At 53.7% G+C, this 22112-nt stretch overlaps 1 protein-coding gene across 1 annotated transcript in view; it reads left to right on the forward strand.

Annotated features, from left to right (window-relative positions):
* The window catches only part of Il4r (interleukin 4 receptor), a 26089-nt gene extending 4935 nt beyond the window's left edge, over positions 1 to 21154 (forward strand). The window contains exons 2-10 of the mRNA XM_005351189.3: positions 9676 to 9762; positions 11388 to 11526; positions 13090 to 13241; positions 14122 to 14273; positions 15515 to 15671; positions 16975 to 17074; positions 17905 to 17983; positions 18391 to 18440; positions 18749 to 21154. Of these exons, the coding sequence (XP_005351246.1) occupies positions 9693 to 9762; positions 11388 to 11526; positions 13090 to 13241; positions 14122 to 14273; positions 15515 to 15671; positions 16975 to 17074; positions 17905 to 17983; positions 18391 to 18440; positions 18749 to 20297 (2448 nt within the window). The 5' untranslated portion in view covers positions 9676 to 9692 and the 3' untranslated portion in view covers positions 20298 to 21154. The remainder of the gene's footprint in view (positions 1 to 9675; positions 9763 to 11387; positions 11527 to 13089; positions 13242 to 14121; positions 14274 to 15514; positions 15672 to 16974; positions 17075 to 17904; positions 17984 to 18390; positions 18441 to 18748) is intronic.
* The last annotated feature ends 958 nt before the right edge of the window (positions 21155 to 22112 follow it).

Raw genomic sequence — 22112 nt, forward strand, 5'->3', positions numbered from 1 at the left:
TAGTATGCACAACTGGGTTTATGTGCGTGTACATGAAGTCCCGTGTGTTCTTGGATCGCTGTCCCCCTAGTATGCACAACTGGGTTTATGTGCGTATACATGAAGTCCCGTGTATTCTTGGATCACTGTTCTCCTTGTCTGCACAGCTGGGTGTATCCGTCAGAGTTTGCCGATGGTGTCTGTCTCCTCAGCCAGCTTGCCTTGGGGATACCCTGTCTGCGTTCCTAGCAGTGGGATTATTGGTGGGTTGCCACACCTACCCAGCATTTACATGGGTTCTGGGAAGCCAAACTCTGGTCCTCATGGTTGCACGGCAAACACTGGAACCACTGAACCACCCTTCCCCAACCCCAATGATAGATGTTTGAAGTTAACCACATACGCCTGTAATCTCAGCACTGGGTCGGCTGAGGCAGGAGGATCCTGAATGCAAGGACAGCCTGGGTGACACAACAAGTAATCCTCGATTTAAAAAAAAAAAAGCGTGCGTTTTCAATTGAGAGTGAAGTCCTAGAGAACTCATCTGCCAGGGTGAGCCCCCTCACCACGCCAGCTGTTTATGTGGGCTGTGCGCCCCAGCTCCGTGCTCTCCTTCTGTTTCTGTTGGTCTTGGCCTAGCCTTTGAAGCAGTACAGTCAGATGCAGGCCAGGCAGCCACAGCAGACTTTGGATGTCACCTCCCCTCTCTCCGCGTGTGTCAGCCTGAGCTCTTTCCTGCCACACTTGAAGTGTCCTGCTCCCTGGCAGTCCCTCCACACCTGCCACACTTGCTTTTTCTCTGGTGACGTCGTGCCTGTTTGCTCCTAGGGGACTAGCACTCCAGTCTGCGCAGGAAACAGAATCCCGAGCTTGTTGCCTTCTCGTTCATAGTGCAGGGTGTGGCCTGCCCCGCCTGTCTGCCGTAGGGGTGTAGCTGCGTGCACGGCAGAGCACTGGCCTCGAATGTGTGTTTGTGGGCCTGGGTTTGGTCCCTAGCATCCTAAGTCAGAGCCGTACTGAAGAAGTCAGGCATTGCTGGCCGATCGTATCCGTGTTCCTCCTCAGGCGCAAGCTCCTTAGCTGGCGTTTCAGCAGTGAGGCTGACAGAGGCAAAAGTCCTGGAGTGGGAAAACACCTGGCCAGGGTAGTTATGAGACAGTGGATGACTCCGGTCTGGCCGCCTCCGCATCCATGGATGTGAGACATGGACCTCAAGGGACTTTCAGTTGAGAATTGGCACAGAACTGGCAAAGCTCGGGAGAGTGGAAAGGAAAGGGATGGTTGGACAGTGGAAGGCAGACCGGGGAAGGGGTAGGCTTGTCCAGGGTGGTGGAGGTGTGCGGAGGAGGGCAGTGCTGGGGGAGGAGAGTGGGGAGTGAAGGGGACAGTGTAGGTGACCCAGCAAGGGGGGCTGCCCAAGGGGCAGGGGAGGGTGTGGACTTTGGCTCCTCATCTGCCTTATGAGGAAGATGGTAGTGGGGGCTCTAGAAGTTCTAGAATCTTCTCTAGCACCTTGATGAGCCACTGAGGAGGCCTCCCTAATCCATCTCCCGTCCCATTATCATGATGACCAGTATTGGGGCGTGGGAATGGTCATAGGGACAGTAAGGGGGGACTTTGCCTGGTGCCCGTTCTGGAGTGGTCATGGGAACCCCTTCTGCCATTCTGTCCCTCTTGCTGGGGTCCCCTCGCTTCTCAGGTCAGCTCCTACCCACTGGGCACCAGCTAATCATGGTGGCCACATGGGGACCACAAGCTTAATTCAGTTATTTAGTAGTTACTTCATTATTGCTGAACACAGGGCCAGGATCAGGCTAGGCAGTGCTTTGTATATAGGTACAGAGTGCCTTCCACTCTTCACGCCAGGTCAGCATAGGGAGCCTGTGGTGCTCAGACACAGTGGGGTGACCATGAAGTTTAAGGTCTGCGACTTGAGGGACCTTGACAACACTAAAGGGTCCTGAGAAACCCACAGGCCAAGGCTTTTGTTGATCCCACAGTAGACTGACCCTGGAGACTCGTCTTTTTTCTTCACTTTGCCAATTTCTCTGAAGTAACTCACAGCATGGGGATCAGGCTGGCCTTGAACTCCTGTCTTAAGCTGTCCTCATGGCTGGCAGCAGGGCATCCTGTCATGGCCTTTCTGTCAGTTCCCTGAAAAACAAAGCTCTGACTAGAAGTGTAGCCTATACCTCCAGAGCAGGTCCTCTGCTGCCATGTCAGTCACCCATCTCCTGAGGTCCTGACTTCTCACCCTGAGATCCGTGTCTGTCCACCGTGTCCCCGACCCATGCTGTGTGCCATGGAATTGGGGGCCTTGTGCTTCTGAGCCTTTATTCCACAGTGGGAAGGAAGCTTGTGCCTGTGAGATATATCCCCGTTGTCATGGCAACGGTCACTCTTTTAGGTTTCGGTGGATAGAGGTAAGCCCTTCCCACTTCTCTGTAAACCCCGTCCTGGGCAATGGTCATTATCTTTGCTCCTTTGAACCTGCCCACTGAGGCAAGTGAACCTGCTCCTACTTCCCAGAGGAAGAGTCTGCATTCTCACCTCAACCTGCTGGTCTTGGGCAGTCAGGGTGGAGTTGCACTTTGTCCCAGAGCCTTGACCTGTATCTGAGTTGCTCTGGGGTCCCTGCCCAGGTGAGAAGCCCTTTGTGCCAGGGCTCAGAACAATACAGGTTTGAGACAGCAGGAAGAATGCAAGCGAGTGCTCCTTGCCCTCACCACACCTGTCTGCAGCTGGCACACAGGGTATTTACCTATGTCCAGTGTCTCCTGCTGTGGGTGTGGGGGAGGGGCACAAAGTCCCAGTCACCACTAGACAAGTTTTCTGTGGAAGGCTGTGAAAACAATGACAAAGCCTGAATTTTGGTTCCACCACTTCCAGCTACCTCTCTGCCAGGCACTGGACCAAGAATTACACAGTCAGAGACCTGGGTTCAAATCCCAGCCACAGTAGTCACCAACTGTACATCCTTAGGCAGGTTCAGAACCTCTCTGGGTCCAGGTTCCCCATCTCTAAAATAGGGCTGAGACACCTGATTGAAAGTCTTCTCGGTTGGTATCAGGGGTCAGTGGGTTCCTGAGAGGAAAGGGAGCTGCACCCAGCTGTTGAGAGCCTGAAGGATGGGGACCATGCAGGGGTGACGGCACTGGCTTCTGCAGATCTCTGGCATCAGCCCTCACTGGACAGCATTTAATCAGTGTTCGGGAGCCAGGCATCCTGTTTCTGCGGCAGTAAGTAATGACCACAGTAGAGCTAGATGCCAGCTCGCTGGCCACAGCCCAGAGCCTTGCTGTGGGCCAGATACGAAAAATTCTAGCAGAGTATTTCTCCATGGAAGCCCTCTGTACCCGCTCCAGATATCCTAACAGGGTGTTGGAATTGTAGCGCCAGCCTAGCTGCCGTGGGGCTACCATGGGGCTGTCATGCAGCGTGGCACAGGGCCGCCTCCAGAGTTCTCAAGGAGGAGGCTGGGCAGGGTTAGTCAGCCTGAGTGGATGCTGAAAGGAGCTGGACCTAGGTGCTCTCTTGGGCTTCTAGAATTTTCCATAAGATGGGCTGCAGGGATCCTGGATGGAGTTGCCTGAAGGCCTCCCCAGGGACACTGTTGGCCTTGTGTGTTTACAGCTGTCAAGTAGTGCTTAGCTTTTGGTGACTCTGTCCCCCATGATAGCTTTGCGGGGGCTTGGAGCCCTGGTCCACAGAGGGAGGAAGGGTGCCCAGCCACCCCTGCCTCTTCTGGAGGAGGCTCTAGCCATTCCACAGCCTCCTGGGCTTTCTCACCTTTCTCCTCAGGACTCTCAAGCTGTCTCCAAGCCACTGGAACATTCTGCCCCTGGGGCTAGTGGTCCCTTAGATCAGTGTCCACAGTTCTTGCTATTCCTGTATGTCCTTCTATGGCCGAGTGCCCGAGCACACTCTCCTCTGTACCAGCCACCAAGTGTCACTAGCCCTGTCCTTTCTCCATCTCCAACGGGGCCTGTGTCTCCTGCTTCTGTAGAGTCCTCAGTGGCCCCCTATCACCCCTTGACAGCCCTAGTCTCTCCACCTTGGTAGACAGTGCTGCCACCTGGGCCTGCCATTATCGCTGACGTACCTGCAAGACCTCAGCTGCAGGCAGTAAGTTCCAGGCCCTGCCTGGTGTCTGGTGGGTGAGTCACCTTCCCTACCTCTAGGCCTCCTTGAGAATTTTCAATTGTCCCACCCTCACAGGGAGCTTTGAAAGCCGACTCTTGGCTCACAGAGATCTGCCTGCTTCTGCCTACTGATGCTGGGATTAAGGCACGTGCCACCACACCCGACCGTTGTGCTGGTAATTCTTGATGGTGAGGTCATCAGTCCTTCCCCCATTGTCCCTTCCACCCTGGTGGGAGCCCTAGGACCTCTTACCGGGACTGGCACCATGGCCTGCTACTTGGCCTTATGTTTGCCCCGGACTCCAAGGTCCTGCCCATCACCAGGCACGAGATCATCATTTCTAAAATCTCACATTTACTTAAAAAAACCTCTCAGATCTTCTCATCACACTCTGGTGCCTGTTAAAAGAATAAGAGTGAGGGCAGCTGACGCTCAAGAAGTGCAGACAAGGATCCCAAGGTAAAAAACAGTCTCGGCCATGTAATAAGGCCCTGCCTCAAAATAACACACACACACACACACACACACACACACACACACACACACGGCTGGGCATTAGCTCGGATGTGCAAATGCTTGCTCAGCATGCATTGGACCTTGGGTTCAATCCCCTGTGCCAAGGAAGAGCAGTAAAGGAGTTGAACAGTGATATTTACACCTGTAGGAAGTGTACACAGCCAGAAAGGGTACACAGGGAGGCAGGTGGCATCTATGGGCTTTCTGACTGCTTCTCACTCCAGCCACAGCAGGAGCAGGCAGTTGCCAACCCCTCCCTGGGCTGAGCCAGCACAGATAAGAGCCCTGGCCTGCACTGCCTCCCTGTCTGAGGTGGGGCTGTTGACGTGGCCACCATTTCTGGGAACCCCAGTGGCTGCTGCCTGGGAGCAATGTGTCCTTGGCCCCCAGCCAGGCCAGCCCAGCTGCCTTAAAGTTGGGAGGAAGCTACAGTCTTACTGAGACTGGAATCTTGGGTCGCTCGCTTCAGAAGCCGCCCCAGCTTCTTGACCTTGCTTCCAATGCACGTGCAGCTTGTCATATTGCCATGTGCCCCACGCTTGCCCTGCACTGCAAGAGGCAACAAGGTGGTCAAGCCCACAGATTGTGGGTCTCAGTTTGGCTCTGGGACCACAGCAAGCATCTTACCAGTTCTGCTTCAGTTGCCTGTGGAATGAGATGCTGACGGCACCTGCCTATAGGGTGTCTGAGAAGTAAGCTAGGGTAGAGTCAGCATTACATAAAGTCATCAGGGCAGAGGCTTGGCCCAAGGTCTGAGTTCAGACAATGATTAAATGCACAGTACATAATATGCCAGGCAGTGTTCTGGGGACCAGGGACAAATTAATGGTGAGGGCAGACACAAACCTGTCTTCTCATGTCTAGCACTCTTGGAGACAGACCCATAGTAGTTCTGGTGACAAATACAAGGTTTAAATGACCAGTTTCCTTTCTTTTTCAAAGAGGGGTTAAGTCTCACTATGTTGTGCTGGCTGGCCTTGAACTTAGAATCCCCTGCCTCTGCCTCTCAGATGCCAGGATTATGGGCATTTGCTGTTATGCCCGGCCGCAGGTTACCCCATAAACTTCCATTTCTCAAACCAGGAGCATCCTAAGGGGTGCCACATCTTCCTGTCGTCCCAGTTAATTTGATAAACCTTTTGCATGCTTTGCCTGTTTTTCTCAAAGAGGTGTCACGCTGGCTTGTAGGATCTGTATTACAGCTATTAACTCTTTGTCTGTTGCTTCCTCTAGTCTTTCTTGTTTCTGTTTTCCCCTTTCGCAAGGCTGGAGATGAAACTTAGGGCCCTGTGTAGGCTTCAGTGTGAGCTTTACCACCTGGCCACATCCTCAGCGCCCTTCTTCTTCCTCCAGTCAAGTCCCTCTCTCCATCATCCCTGTGCTAGGGCCAGAGATGTTTCTGCTTAGCCTTCCTTGTTGGGGGTGGAGGTGGACCAGGCTGAGGCAGAGGTGATTGCTCTGGTGACAGGGGAGGGAGAGCCCTCAGCATGGTGGGGGGAAGTTGTGGCTCACAGCAGTGTCAGTTAGAAGGGAGCTGGTGGCCACTGCTCCCTGGAGGTTTGTGGGGCCTCGGGAGGATGGGTGGAGTCTTTGAAGTCATGTCACGTGGGACTTGGAGTTTGTTTTTTCCATTTTCTTAAATCTAAACTTTATTTTCAGATAATTGAAGACTTAATGCAGTTTCAAAAATAACAGAGAAACAATGAGGGCCCCTAAACCCCAGTGATGATCTTGCACACACATGCTTGCTCACACATGTGTGTGTGTGTGCGCGCGTGCGTGCCTGCATGCATGAGTGATGTTGAGTGTCTTCCTCTGTTACTTTCATATTACTTCTTCTAAGGACCTATTTCTTCTGTGTGTATGGTTATCTTGTGTTCTGTGTTATCTTGCCTGACTGTATGTTGGTGGACTTCATGAGTTCTGTTGTCCTTTGAGGCCAAAAGAGGGCACCGAGTTCCTTGGAACTGGAGTCACAGAAGGTTGGAAGTGTGGATGCTGGAAATCAGACCCCAGTTCTCTGTGCTCTTAGCTGCTGAGCCTTCTCTCCAATCCCCCCATGCCCTTTTTTGGTTTTTTGAGACAGGGTTTCTCTGTAGTTTTGGATCCTGTCCTGGAACTAGCTCTGTAGACCAAGCTGGCCTCGAACTCACAGAGATCCACCTGCCTCACCTTCCAAGTGCTGGGATTAAAGACTTGGGTCACCACCACCTGTAGCCATCTATTTTTGAGACAGGGTCTATGATAATAATAATAATAGTAGTAGTAATTATAATAATAGCCTGGAGCTCACACATTACGCTAGATTGTGGCCAGCACACTCCAGGGAGGAGCTGTTCCCTCACCCTGAGAACCAGGGTTACACACACACTGCTAGATCTTACGTGGGTCCTGAACTCAGGTCTTTATAATTGTGTAGCACATGCTTTACCCGCTGAGCCATCTCCTCAGCTCCTCGCTGTGTTGCTTTCTTACACATCTATCTACAGAGTCACAGCCCAAGCCCTGGCCCCATTGGTTCCCAGAGCTACTCCTAGCGTCAGCATCTCCTTAGGCTTATGTGACTCTCACACCAGCATCTTGGCCACAGTGGATACCAGGACATCGCTCAGCGCAGGAGCCCACGTGTGACTCCTTCACAGTCTTGGGCCTCCTTCCAGCCCTCATGGCCCGAGCACTCATTCCTAACATTATATGATTCTGACTGTGTTGTGTAAGAGTCCAGACGCCTGGACTTGACTCTGAGGCAGGCTTCTTTGTGGAGCCCGTGGTCTGTGGCCCAGGTAGAGCCGGGCAGGCCTGGGCTGTTGAGGGGAGCAGCGGTCCCTGGCCTTGTTCCTCATTTAGGAATGATTCTGGCCACAGTGTGCAGAGGGTGGCCCATAGGCATCAACAGCCAACTCCTCCGGACATCTTGCAGCTCCAGAATGAGTTTTCAAAACCCCGTCTATCAAAGATAGGATGTCATCACCTAAAGGAGTTGCCTTTGCTACTGAGTTCACACGTGAGGCTCCAGGAGCCCCTAAAATGGAATGAAAAGTTAAGTGTATGTGCCTGCCTAAAGAGGATTTCGCTTGCACCCAGGCTCATACAAGTCAGTGACCTCTCAAATGAGGACTTCTTTTAGAAAGTGGCTAATATCAGGGCCTCCCCCATGAGAGACAAATTCAAATCCTAAATCTTCTACAGCAAGTCACTCAACCTCCCTGTGCCTTTGTTCCTTCAGCTGAAAACGAGGGAACCATAGTGCTTCCTTGATAAGGCTGTTTTGAGTTGGGGGAGGGGGAGCAGAAAAAAAGCTGCTGCTTAAGTGAGAGAGGAGGCTGGGGGAGGGTGGAGCTTTCCAGGACAGACTCAGGTCCAGGTCCTCTCCTAGAGGAGCCCAGGCTCACTTGGGCACGGTTACCTCCCTCATCCTGTGTCTCAGGCTCTGTTTTGTGACCCATAAAGACAATCGTCCCTAAACCGCTGCGCCACTGTCCAGTTGTGAGGCCTCTCCACAGGTAGGCCAGGCTTCCGTCCTTCACACAGGCTGTTCACATTTGAAGTTGACAAGTGCAGGGGTCAATTCTCTGAGCTCATTTTCCTTCATTGTTAGATGCAGGCTGTAGTTCCACAAGCTGAGGAACGTGCTTGGAGCTCAGAAGCAGATGGACCTGGCTTCTGGGTTTGGGTCTGCCTCCCTGCAGGTTCTGGGCCTTGAAGTCATGATCATCCTGCTGGACACCGGCCTCTCGTACTCTCCAGACTGGGCTTTCTGTGATTTTCCCTGTCCCCTCAATCTTTGAGCGCCGTGTCTTCCTGTGTCCCCTCAATCTTTGAGCACTCCCTTAAGCTCATCTGTATTCGCCTTCCAGAAATCATCCATCTTTCTCTGGAGTCCAGGTCCCTCAGTGTGGAACTGCAAACTCCTGTATGATGACAGTTAGGTTGTGATGGACCAGCGTGCCAGTGAAGTCCCTCGGGTTGCAGTGGAGCTGAGGAAGTCTAGTGCCGAGGCACATGGCAGCTGTCATTGTGTCACAGTGTAGCATTGCTTGTGGGGCTGTGTCACACCCTGAGTGCTGCAGGTGCACTAGGAATTCACACTTGGCGACAGTGCGGACGCGTCTCCCTGCAGGGTCGTCTCTGCAGGACAGTGTCCCGCAGGGTCATCGATAGCATGAACCTTTGGTGACTGGAACTGGATGCGTGTGTGGTCGGGTGTCCACCTTGTGCCTTGCTTCCTCTGTGTGTCTATGCCACGCTCAGCTTGGCAGACCCGCGTGGCAGAAGGAGGTAGAACCCAGAAGCTGAAGAACCCTGCTGCAGGCTCACAGCTGCTCGGGGCAAAATGGGCCTGGGGCTGCAGGTTTCGATAAGACCCTGTGAGAGACCCAAGCAGGAGGGGGCACTGGGGCTAACAAACCCATTGCTGCTCAGAGAATGGCACCCAGCTCCCCTTGTGGCACTTTTCTCCCTCTTCTTCCCCTCACTTCTCTTCCCCTCCTCTCCCTCCCATGCCCCCATTTCCTCTCTTTCCCCGTGCTTTGAGCCTCTCTGCTGCCTCCACCATGCTGGAGGTGGAACCCAGGGCCTGGTACATGCGCAGGCACTCAGCTGTCCCTAGTCCCTGAGCACTCCTGGACCTGGGATCCCTGTATCCTTTCCCTCCCTGTGACCCCCTAGCCTGGGGTTGCCTTTATCCCCAAGCCAGTTGAAGCACTTCCAGACTGTTCCAGCCGCAGTGTGGCCCCAGATGTCTTTGTTCATTTAAGCTGCCAGCGCCCTTTAAAATGTGGCTATCAGAGGATGGCTGCTTAGCAGATGGGGATGCTGAGGCACTGTGTGCTGCTTGCTCAGGTTCACAGCTCGTTTGGGAGGGAGCTGGGATTTGAACTTGAGAAAGTTGTGAATGTATGTATGCCACCCCTCTTCTGGGGCAGCTGAGCAGTGGCGTGACCTCTGGCTCAGTGTGGAGAGGGCATAGAGTCACATGTGAGATGAACCCCACTGAACCCGGATCAACACTCACCCGCTCTTTTCTTTTTTATTCAGGCACCTTTGCATCCCCAATGGGGTGGCTTTGGACCGAGTTCCTGTCCTCTGTCGGCTGTCTGATTTTGCTGTGGGTGTCTGGCTCTGGTAAGTCACCTCCCTCTGCTATTCGTGCAGCAACCACTAATGACATGTTAGGGTCCCAAGGTTCATCAGCGAACCCAACAAAGCCCTTGTGGAGATTGTGAGGTAGCAGAGGGGGACAGCCGATGATCAGCGTCCTGACCAGTTGTTTGCCTCGACACTAACGCACCTTGAAAATCGAGGTTGTCCTGGAATGAAAGGTTATCAAAAAATGGTGGGAAAACTCAGCTCAGAGCTGAGGAGGGAGGCTTGAGGGGTTGGGTGGCGAGAGGCAATTGCAGGGTGCTCAATGATGTTCTCTCAAGGGGCAGTGGGGTCAACTTGAAGGAAGGCAGGGGAGGGCTTGCCAGTGCCTGCAGGTGTGTTCTCGGTGAGCCCCCTGCCCCGAAAGAGCTACCTGGCATGGGGTTGGGGATGACACATATGTCACAGGGCCACTGAGTGACAGATGGAGAGTCTGAACTGAGGCTGGCACTCGAGTGAAGGCCAGGGTGGAGTGGAGATCTGGGCAGAAAAGAGGTTTCTGAGTCAACCTGGAAGGTCAACGTGAGGACCCAAAGGAACTGACTGCATGCTTTCTCATCCGTACGGCCGGCCAGGTGTGGCTTACCCCTGCCAGCTTAGCACTAGGGAGACTGAGGCAGGAGGATTGTGAGTTTGAGGCCAGCTTGGGCAACATAGTAAGTCTGAGGCCAGACTGACGTAGCTATGGAGACACTGTAAGAAACAAACAAGCAAACAAAAAACAAATGGGCACACGAATTCTGCACCAAGCCCAGACAGGGGCAGACTGTTCTGTGTGACAGGGAAGACCACAGCAGCTGATGGACGAGTGGGGTCGGGAGGTCAGACTTTTGTTTACTGTGTGAACACTTACTGCATGGTGGGGTACACCCACTGGCGTGGGTATCGTGACTTTGTCTGGAACATGACCCTGCAGGGCTTGGTTCAGAAAGCTCCTGAGGCCCCCCAACAGTAGTCAGAGCGACCAACAGTCAACAACCCCCCACGGTCACGGGCTGTACCACAGCCCCCTCGGTCTCTGAATTGTCAGCAGGGAGCTGACATATAAGTGCCTGTCCCCTCCCTGTCTCTGAATTGCTGGCAGGGAGCTGACATATAAGTGCCTGTCCCCTCCCTGTCTCTGAATTGCTGGCAGGGAGCTGACATATAAGTGCCTGTCCCCTCCCTGTCTCTGAATTGCTGGCAGGGAGCTGACATATAAGTGCCTGTCCCCTCCCTGTCTCTGAATTGCTGGCAGGGAGCTGACATATAAGTGCCTGTCCCCTCCTCCTGCCCTCCTTCAGTCTCTTCTGTTGGCTAAGCCTCTTGGAGCCTGAGCAGTACAGAACAGGGTCAGCCTCTTGCCCCATTGGATAAGGGGTGGGGAAGGAGATGTAGGAGGCAGAAAACTACAGCCACCTCTTCCTCTGTGCTTCTGGGGTGGTGTAGCACCTGTATGTGTGCACGTGCGTGCGTGCGTGCGTGCGTGTGTGTGTGTGTGTGTGTGCACGCACGCACATGAGCAGGCATGAGTACTTGGTCCTGTTTGCACTAGCCTCCCTCTTACCTTGGTGGTGGGAGTCCCTTGCCATGATTCCACTGCTCAGGCCATCTTGTCTCTGCAGGGAGCGTCACGGTCCTGGGTGAACCCACCTGCTTCTCTGACTACATCCAAAATTCCACTTGTGAGTGGTATCTGGATGGCCCTGTCGACTGCAGAGCTCAGCTCCACCTGTCCTACTGGCTGGACTTTGAGATCTCTGAGTAAGTAGGGTAGGGACATAGTGCCCAGAGGTCTGTCCAGGCCTTTGCTGCTCCCGGCAGGCACCAGGCTATGTTGTGCTTTGTGGCTTGTGGCATCTTATTGGGTGGAGCCAGTCTGGGATGAGGCATCCTGTGTGATACTGCATTTGAGCCGGGCTTGAAGCTTGGTGGTGCAGACCTATATAACCCAGCAACTTGGACAGCTGAAGTAGGAGGGATAGGAGGGTCAAAAGTTCAAGGCCTGCCTGGGCAACTTAGATCCTGTCTCAAAATTAAACAAGCGAAAGGCTGAGGATGTAGCTCAGTGGCAGAGCACTTTCTGACAGAGGACCTTGAGTTGGGTCGCCAGCGCCCCACAGGGCACAGGGGACACTGCAGGACTCTGGACCCACTGTCACTGCATCACATGACTGGAATATTCAACTCGATCAGCGCTTCTCTCACTTCTCTTGGGCCTGACGTTAGCAAGGGCTAGAGCTAGATCTTGTCTCAAAAAATTCTTAGCTGAGGTTGGCAGGATGACTCAGCTGGTCAAGGCTCGTGCCTGATGGCTTAAGTTTAATCCCAGGATTCACGTGTTGGAGAAAACTGTGGAAGTTTGGCTGAGCATACTTAGCCATAGGACTAGATTGTGTGGAGTTTGCTTTGAAGGCACGGTGTGCGGGCATGGGGTCCCCAGGGCTTGCTCTGCGCCATTCCCTGGCACCTAGGTGTTCTGTGTATTCTGTGAGCATCTTGCCTAGGACAAACCCGAGTCCACAGACCCAGTGCTCCAGAGACACACCCAGACACTGCAGAGTGACCTTCCACCCTCTTGTTGCCTTGCTCATTGGCACAGAGCTGTGGACGCTGGCAAACTCTGAGCCTTGGGCCAGTTGGCCACTACTTGGTTTTTGGTTTTGTGTTTGTGTTTTGAGACAGGATCTCTCTGTGTAGCCCTGCCTGTCCTGGAACTTGCTATGTAGACCAGGCTGGGTTCAGCCTCGCAAAGATCTGCCTGCCTCTGCCTGTGTTGGAATTAAAGGCGTGTGCCACCACAGTGGGCAGACTACTGTTTTTGTGACCAGTAGTGTTTTATTAGCATGCAACTTCTCATAGTTTGCATCTTGTCTGTGACTGCTTTGGGGCTACATCAGCAATTTGTTGTGGTGACAGAAGCTATGTTGTCTTCAAAAGCCTTTGGTTTCCTTTCTGGCCTTTAACAGAAAATGAGTTTTAGCCCCTGGCCCATGAGTTGTGGGTGGCCCATCTAAGTGGCCCATTGGCAAAATTATACTGGTATATACAGGACGGGGTCTGTGGGAGGTGTGCTGGAACTTGTCACAGTTCACTGTGAACTGAGGGATGCTGACTTTCTTAATGTCCTGGAGCAAAGTCCTGGGACTGAGGGCTACAGTCAGAACAGCACAGGAGTGTCCAGAATGGGGTGGTTCAGGGCTGTGGCCAGCAAGATGCTAACACCAAGTCAGGTGCCCGCCTCGTCCTGGCTGCCTTGGTCTTCCTGTCTGGCAGTTAGGAAGCTGGTGACCATGGGAAGTACCCTAATCTAGCCTGTGTCTGCAGAAACAAGACATGCACCCCAGAGAACATCGCCAGCTCCGTGTGTCTGTGCCGCTTAACCATAGAAGAACCGGTCCTGAAAGACACCTACCTGCTGGTCCTAAGGGCTGAGGAGCAGGTGCTGTGGCATGGCTCCTTCAGGCCCAGTGATAATGGTAAGGCCTGGCTAGGCGGGTGCTGCGGTGCAGGGAGGTGAGGTGCACACTGGCTGCAGGCTGGCTGCTGGGTTATCATGTGGCCTTGACTGTGGAAGGCTCACCTGCTCACCTGTCCCACATAGTTTGTTTATTTGTATTACTGGGGACAGAACCCAGGACTTCACATTTGCTGGGCACTGCTACTGAGCTATACATCTCCACACAGGTGTAGTTACAACAGGAATCCAAAGCAAGAATTTGTTGCTGGGTGACACAGGGCAAATCACATTACTTATCTGAACCTCAGCTTGCAAAAGAGATAGGTTGCCTCCATTTTGTAGATCAAAGAAGGCAGGCTGCTTGCCTTAGGTCACACAGCTTCTCAGTACTGGAGGCAGAATTGGAGAGCACATCTCCCCAAGGACTCAAGGTGTTTTTTTGTTTTTTGTTTTTTTGTTTTTTTGTTTTGTCTGTGGTTAGAACTGCTGCTCAGACCACCAAGGACCCACGAGCTATTAGAATTAGCCCATGGGTGAGTTTAAGGTCATTTCATGTTAGCTTTAACATACACGCTACAGCTGTGATTTCATGGATATGATTTCGGAAGTGACGAAGCTGGGTGAGGGAGCACACACCTTTAATCCTAGCACTCAGGAGTCAAAAAAGGAGAGTCAGGGGTTCAAGGCCAGCCTCCCCTAAGGAAGGAAGGAAAGGAAGGAAGAAGGAAGGGAGGGAGAAAGGAAGGGAGGAAGGGAGGGAGGAAGAAAAAAGGGAGAGAAAGGGAAGGAGGAAGGAAGGGAGGGAGGGAAGAAGGCAGGGAGGGAGGGAGGAAAGTGAAATAAATGAAGTTGCAGATCTCAGGGCTCAGGCCCCTCATGAAGGCCCCCTTCCTCCCCAGTGAAGCCCAAGGCTCCAGATAAGCTCACAGTTCACAACAATGACTCCGATGCATGGCTGCTGACGTGGAGCAACCCATACCCCATGAATAGCTTTCTGTACAACCAACTCATGTACATGGTCAACATCTCCAAAGTGGACCACCCCGAGGAAGTGAGTGGGCACCGTGGGTCCTTGCCATTGCCTGGGAACGGGGCTGGGAAGGAGGGCTCCATCTTTGGAGTAGGGAGCTTAGGAGTGGCATGGAATCAGACGAGAGAGCTCCCTCCTCACCAGGCTCCGCCCCAGGCATGCCCTTCCCCTTCCTGGTCCTCCATTTTCAGTGTGCAGCTGCGTTGGCCAGTTTCCTATCTATCAAGTTCTGAGATAATAAGGTTTTAAGAGGCAAGGTTTATTCGAGTGCATGATTTCCTAGAGAGCCGTTTGTGATCGTGTGGCCCCATCACTCTGGGCCAGTGTTGATGCACTGTGGCAGGAGCGGAGCAGAGCTGCTCACCTCCTGGGGGCCAGGAAGCAGAGACAGACAGAGAGGGACACACACAAGCATGCAGCCACTGTCCTAATGTCTCCTAAGAACATGCCCTTTGTGACCCACCCCTTACCAGATGCTACTGTCTCACAGTAGCTCAGTCTAAGGACCAGGCCTCTACCAAGTGGACCCTAGGGAACATTCTGAAGCTGGACCCTACTGTCAGGAAGAGGACCTATCCCTGCCATCCTAACTCTGTTAGTGAAGGACTTTGGGCCCCACCTGCTTCCCAAAAGGGGACACTTGAGGTTATGGGTGGCAGAGTGGTCACTTCAGGCTGGATACACTCCTGGTCACTTTGGCTTTCGTGTGCCATTCATGGTGACCTGTCTTCTGTGCATGGGTGACACCATCGCTCCTTGCTGAATATCTAAAAGTAGATTTAGGCTGGTTGTGGTGGCACATGCCTGTCATCACAAGAGACTGAGAGGGAGGATAGGGAGTTCGAGACTAGCCTGGGCTACATAGGCCTTTCAAACAACAACAAACAGAATCCCCAAAATTTCCTGCACAGGAAGGTATCATCAGCTAGACAAAGGCAGGTGTCTGTAGGGCTGGGCCCCTGAATTAGAAGCAGGTGGGGGTCATTTCCTACCACACATGTCCTCCTGCCCCTCCTTCCCAGCATTCCCAGTGGTGGAATGACCTCCAGAAACCAAGGGGTGAGACTGCTGAAGTCACTTGTCCAGATCATAGTTGATGTCACATAGCTAATCATGAGAGGGGCCGGGGGAGGACTGGCACCCTGTTTCCTCTGTGGCGGCAGGGGTGTGCCTAGCATGAAGGGATCATTCAGGACAGCAGCCATGCTGCACATAGCACATCCCTGCCAACTGTGCATTGGTGTGTCCCTCTGTCCTGACAGTTCGTAGTCCATAATGTGACCTACAAGGAACCCAGGCTGGTCCTCCCAATGAAGACCCTGAAGTCAGGGGTGCAGTACAGGGCACGGGTGAGAGTCCTGGCCAATAGCTTCAGTGGCACCTGGAGTGAGTGGAGCCCCAGCGTCACCATAGACAACCGTGAGTATCAGGGCCCTGGGCTGTGAGGGTCTATCTCTAAACTAGTCGGGAACTACCCCTGGATGACCCTCAGGGTTTTCAGTCCTGGAATGTGGTATAGTGGTCAGAGGCCGCTGTAACAAACAGGCCCACAATTCCGCGGTAGTCACTCTTGAGTCCCTCGTGCAGCAGTGTTAGTCTGAATCCTTGTATCCAACACAGCGTGGCTTCGCAGTCAGGACCAGGGACGGTTGTGTGGTTGGTTCCGTGGTAACTGCTGAGGTGGGGAAGAGCTTGTACGCAGAGGGCACAACATAGGTCACACATTTTTCAACAAATATTGACAAGCTGTGATTGAGTGACCTTGGGGTTCCAGCAGAGAGGAAATACGTGGGAACCTGCGTGCAGTGGAGCTGACCTGTGTCAGAAACAGAAATGTGGGGTTCAGGAGATGGTTCCATGCCGTGCAAGCGAGAGGACCTGAGTTTGAGTTCCCAGGACCCACGTGAAAGCCTGGCACAGCAGCACGCATCTGTGCCCAAGATGAGGATTAGGAGACAGGAGTCTCCAGAAGCTTGTGGCCAGCTAGAGTGTGTAGACAGGGATGAAAACGGACCCATTTCAAATAGTGTGAAAGGCAAGAACTGACCAATAGGTGCTGTGGCTCACACACTCCTCCCCTCAGACCCTAATGTAAGCGCATGCGCGCGCGCGCACACACACACACACACACACACACACACACACACACGTTGTGAGGGAAAGATTATCAATTGATTAAAAACCAGAAGTGCAAACAAAGAAACCAGGTAGATGATAGCAAGTGCCAGGAAGGAAGAGAGGCAGAGTGGATGGAGGGTGGCAGAGGTGGTGGGGGACGGTGTCACAGAGGTCTTGTCAGAGTCAGTAAGCCAGGAAGAGACACTTGTGCTCGTGCTGAGTGTATGACCTTGTAAATCCTGTGGTCCTCACAGCTTGTGAGAAAGGATGTTTCTAACCCCGAGGGAAGAACCAACCCCCCCCCCCCGGCTGCTCAGCAAGGACTTGATAGAGACAGGCTTTGAACTCAGGTCCTCCCACTTGTCAGTGCATTACTCTGAGCTAAGGAAAACAGGAGCGACAGCTTCAAGCTGTTGTGATTTGGCCTTGGATCAGGGACGGTGATGTCGGGATGTGATAAGGCCTTGATGTGTAATGGGGAGAGGAGAGTTAGGGAGGCAGGTGGGAGGGCTGTCCACAGCTGGGTCACCAAGGGTTTCGGGAACTGAAGCGACTGCACATGGCACAGGGCGGGCTTCCAGCTCACGCTCCCTTCACCTTGCAGACTTCCAACTGCCCCTGGAGCAGCGCCTCCCACTGGGAGTTGGCATCTCCTGCTTCTGCATCCTGTTGCTTTGCCTGGTTTGCTACATCAGCATCATCAAGTGAGTCTCTGCTTTGGCCGGTGCCTCAAGCTGGCCCTTCTGCGGTACTAGTTGTGGATACCCCACTTACCTGTCCTGGCTGCCGTGGCTGAGACAAGGATGACAGCATCCCTGGTCCAGAGTCGGCCTCTCACGGCAGGCCATTCTCCACAGTGGCTGTGCTCTGGAGAGCAAGCCAAGGGGTGTGGGGGGGGGAGTGTTAGTGGTGGTGGATGCTCTCAAGGGAAGGAACTGTCTTGGGCTGGGTATGGAACCTTTCTTTGGCACAAAGCTAAATGGAGTTGTCTCTGTGTCCCTCTCAGGACCCATGGTATGGTCCAGGCACTGGGCATGTGGTGGGAGCAGAGGCATTTGAGCAAATGATGTGAGTGAGGCCTAGCAAGGGTGCTTGCTGGCAGGTGGCTGTCAAGCTGCCCGTAGCCTGAGCTCTTCTGTAGGCTCTGAGTAACCATGAGACCACGACCCCAGGGGATCCTGGACAGGGCTGGTAGTTGGGGGGAATCTATTTCTGCTGAGCTCTACCTTGGAACTCAGGCCTAGGGCCATGTTTTTTTTGTTGTTGTTGGTTTTTTTTTTGTTTTTTTGTTTTTGTTTTTGTTTTTTTTTTGTTAAATAAGATTAGAAGAAACTGAAGATGGGTGCCAGGGAGTTGCCCACAGCTGGCAATGGATGAAATCGTCCTCTTCAGGTTAGGACCAAGATGGTCTTTGCGTATCCAAGTGGAATCAGTGTGGCCTTGGTGCCCTGGGAGGAGTGCTGGCCAGGATGCTTGCAAGAGCACCGTGGCCATTGCATATTCAGAGATCGGCCCTCTCCTTTTCTACCCTCAGGATTAAAAAGGTATGGTGGGACCAGATTCCTACCCCAGCACGCAGCCCTCTGGTGGCGATCATCATTCAGGACTCACAGGTAGGAGGATGCAAGTGTTGCATAGTGTGACTCCCAGCCACGGGTAGGGTGGGGGCAGGGAGCCGAGGAAGGTGGTGCTCGGGTGCTAATAAACTCACAGTGGGCAGCTGTGAAGCCCACATCCAGGTCCAGGAGGACCCAGTATTAGTTCAGCCATGTCCCGCTGGTCACAGTGAGTCCTATGGCCAGAGTCAAGAATGTAACGGGGAAGCTGGAGTGTCTGGAGCCGTTTGCTGTCCCCAATGCACCTTCATTCATGGGGGAGGGTGGTGGTCTAAGGCTCCCAGACCTCTGTGGGGCCTACGTGGACCTCAGCTGTCCAGGCACAGCTGTCTGTGAAGACACTGAGCCTTCTGTAACGGGCCTGGGCAGACAGCACCCCAATCTCACTTAACTGTCTGTTTTAGGTGTCCCTGTGGGAAAAGCAGACCCGAAGCCGGGAGTCAACCAAATGCCCGTATGTATCTGAACTTGAACTTGGGTCATAGCTTTTGAGGATTTGGGAAGTGTAGTAGTTACTCGGCCAACAACGGGGTCATTCCTCTCCTCTGTGCTCCTCCCAAGGGTGTCAGGAGGCAGTTGTGGGTAACTTGAGTCCCCAGTCTGCAGTGAGAACAGACCGGATATTGATTATAAAGTCAGAAGTCTTACCTATAGCACCCCAATATCAATCAATACAGGATGATTCCTTGCAGGGTTCTGGGGGGGGGCGAATAGGAATCTCTCAAGTGTGGCAAAACTGAACCCTAAGTTTTATTTCTGCAGACGCTGGAAGACATGTCTGACAAAGCTGCTGCCCTGCTTGCTGGAGCATGGCGTGAAGAGGGAGGGAGAGTCCCCAAAGGCTGCCAAAACTAGGCCTCTCCAGAGTCCTGAAAAGGCAGCCTGGCATCCTGTGGAGGTCAGCAGGACGGTCCTCTGGCCAGAGAATGTCAGGGTCAGTGTGGTGCGCTGTATGGAGCTGTTTGAGGCCCCAGTAGAGAGCGAGGAGGAGGAAGAAGAGACGGTCCAAGGCGACTTGAGCATGCTGCCCGAGAGCAGTGCCGGCGGCTTCCAGGAGGGTCAGGCAGACATCATGGCCCGGCTCACTGAGAACCTGTTTTCAGACTTGCTGGAGACTAAGGGTGGGGGCATTGGGCAGTCGAGCCAGCTGGAGTCATGTTCCCTTCTGCCTTCAGCAAGTGGGCAAGCGTCTGTGGCCTGGGCCTGCATCCCCATGGGGTCCAAGGAGGCCACAAATCAGGCCACAGAGCAGCCTTCACACCTGGGTCCTGCTTCAGGCAGCCTAACGCCCAGCGCGCCTGACCTGGCCTGCACAGAGGTGCCACTTGTCATCACAGACAATCCTGCCTACCGTAGTTTTAGTGACTTCTGCGGCTCCTCTCCACATCCTGGAGAGCTGGCCTCAGAACAGCAGCAGGCTGGACACCTGGAAGAAGGGGACCCTCCAAGCCCAGCTGAAGAATGCCCATCTGTGCAGCAGGAGGACAGCTGGGAGCAGATCCTTCACCTGAGCGTCCTGCGGCATGGGGCAGCTGGCCCCGCCCCAGCCCCTACCAGTGGCTACCGGGAGTTTGTGCAAGCAGTGAAGCAGAGTGCCACCCAGGACCCCAGGGTGCCTTGCTTTGGGCCCAGTGAAGATGCTGGTTACAAGGCATTCTCTAGCCTGCTCAGCAGCAGTGCCGCCTGCACAGACATAGCAGGACCAGAGACTGACAGTGAGCGTGGAGGCTACAAGCCTTTCCAAGCAGGATCAGGGACTGACAGTGGGCCTGGAGGCTACAAACCCTTCCAGAACCCCGTTCCTAGCCAGTCCCCTAGGTCCATGCCCTTATTCACCTTCGGACTGGACATGGAATTGCCGTCCAGTCCTCTGAACTCAGTCCCACCCAGCAGCACCACAGAATGCTTTGAGCTGGGACTCAAAGGAGGTGACAAGCTGAAGGCCCCTCCTCCCACAGATCAAGTGCCCAGTCCCTTTGGGGACGACCTGAGCCTTGGTATTGTCTACTCTTCCCTTACCTGCCACCTGTGTGGCCACCTGAAGCAGCACCATAGCCAGGACGAAGGTGGCCAGATCCACGTGGTTGCTAGCCCTTGCTGTGGCTGCTGTTGTGGGGACAGGTCACCGTCCCCAGGGAGCCTCTCAGAAGCCTTGGAATCCTGTCCTGGGGAGATGCCACCAGGAGCCAGCCCCACCTCAACACCCAGGACACCTTCAGACTTGTCAGTGGAGGGCAAGACTCTGGGTCATGCTATTTCCAGCCGGATCCCCAAGGTGTCTGCAGGCACCCTGGGCATGGCAGTTTCTTAGGTGAGCTAGTACGCTGTTGTTGCTGAGGTCTGCACTGAGGCCAGGGTTCATCCAAACCAGGAACGTGCCTCTCGGGAGACAGCCCAGCTGGCAGGTTTCCCAGAAATCCAGAGAATGGTGAATTGAAGATGTGAACTTAGCCTGACCCTGGGGCCTGGAGCCTGTTTGACTCCCCACCACTGGCGTGAGCTCTCCTCTCACAAGGGATTCGGGGGCTCGGTGTGCCGTGTCCCATAGCAGTCCTGAGGGTCCTAAGTCCCCTGCTCCCCTACTTGTTGCTGCCCTACCTGCTCGGGCCCAGTTTTTTCTCACCAAATAGACCTGTTGTCCAAGGCTCACAGCTGTTTGACTCTCCTTGAGCTGGAAGCTGACCCTAGAAACTCACATCTGGCCTGGCAGTGGCTTAGGTAGGAATTGTAAGTTCAGGGAGGGCAGTTATTGGCCCCAAGGTGACCATTCATTGAGCAGCTGCTGTGGGTTGAGGCAGGAAGCAGAATCTGCTGTCCTGGCTGAGACGGCTGTGGAGAGCACCAAGGCTACAAGACACTTCTGATTGCCTGAAGCAGCACAGTCACTGCCAGTTGCCCACCTGCGGCCAGGGCTCCTGGAATCTGGAAGTGGAGATCCCCCAAACAGTGGTCACTACTTGCAGTCACGGCGAGACCCCAAGGGGAGGCTGCTGGTTCTGGTTGGTGGCCAGGAAGTCAGGGTAAGCAGACAACAGACTGCAATCTGACCTTGTTCTAGAAAGATGGGGCCGGATTGAGCAGTGTCTGTATGTCTCTACCTTGTGACACCTAATACGTTTGCAAAGAGGGCAGGCCTGGCCACGTGGAGCCTTACATCAATAAAGACTCTTTATCTTGTCAGTTCTCCTTTATCTCACACACACACACACACACACACTGAGGCCTCCCAGCAGCCTATGCAAAGCAGCTGGCGTGCAGTCGGAGAAATCATGGAATAAGGATCCAGCAGTTGGTTTAAGTGGGGTGACTTGGGCATGGGGCAGGGCTGCAGCTGTTCCAAGCCTCACCCTCCAGCCCTGGCTGCCACAGCTTGTGTCCAGGTATGCCTGCTCAGGGGAGGGAGCCGGTCACCTATCTCCAGTTGGCACTGGCTTTAGTGGGAGCCTGTCTCCACGGGCAGGGGTCCTCCTCTGTTTCTTGTCTTTAGGCAGAGTGCTGAATATGTTGGATGCTCCTTCGCACACAGAGGACGTGATGCTGCTATGTGTTGCTGAAAGTAGCATGGCATTGGCAGGCCCCCCGTCAGGCAGAAGAGTGTTGGGGTAGAAATCTGCAGGCCAGTGGGAAAACTTTATAGTCTGTATTTTGAATACGGTACTCGGAAGAAAAGACCAGACAGGTCAGACCTAGAGAAGGCCACGTTTGAGATGACATGCTAGACAGCAGGCAGTTTATGTTCAAAGTTTGAGGCACAAGGACCTGGTGTCACAGCATCAGAGATTAGGGTCCTGGCATGATGGGAGCCAGTGTGCCCTTGGATACTGAGTGTACCTAGTTCTGCCTGCTGAGAGGTGGTCCAGGAGAAGCCAAGCTCAGTCTTTCACATCTCAGCACGATGTTTCTAAAGGTTTCACGGGGACTCAGACTAGCCTCCGACACATCACTCGTTCTGAGGGCTGGGATTACAGGTGTGCGCCATGACACAGCTCCCCAGAGTGATCTCACCACCCTCCTAGGCAGGAGTTGAGAGGAAATGGAGCCTCCCAAGGTATACCTCCTGTGTAGGGTCTCTCCCACTTGGCAGAAGCAGAAGTCAGGTTCTTATTTGCATTCTGGAGGGAAATGA

Source organism: Microtus ochrogaster, chromosome 8, assembly GCF_000317375.1.
Source record: "Microtus ochrogaster isolate Prairie Vole_2 chromosome 8, MicOch1.0, whole genome shotgun sequence".
NCBI classification, from domain to species: Eukaryota; Metazoa; Chordata; class Mammalia; order Rodentia; family Cricetidae; genus Microtus; species Microtus ochrogaster.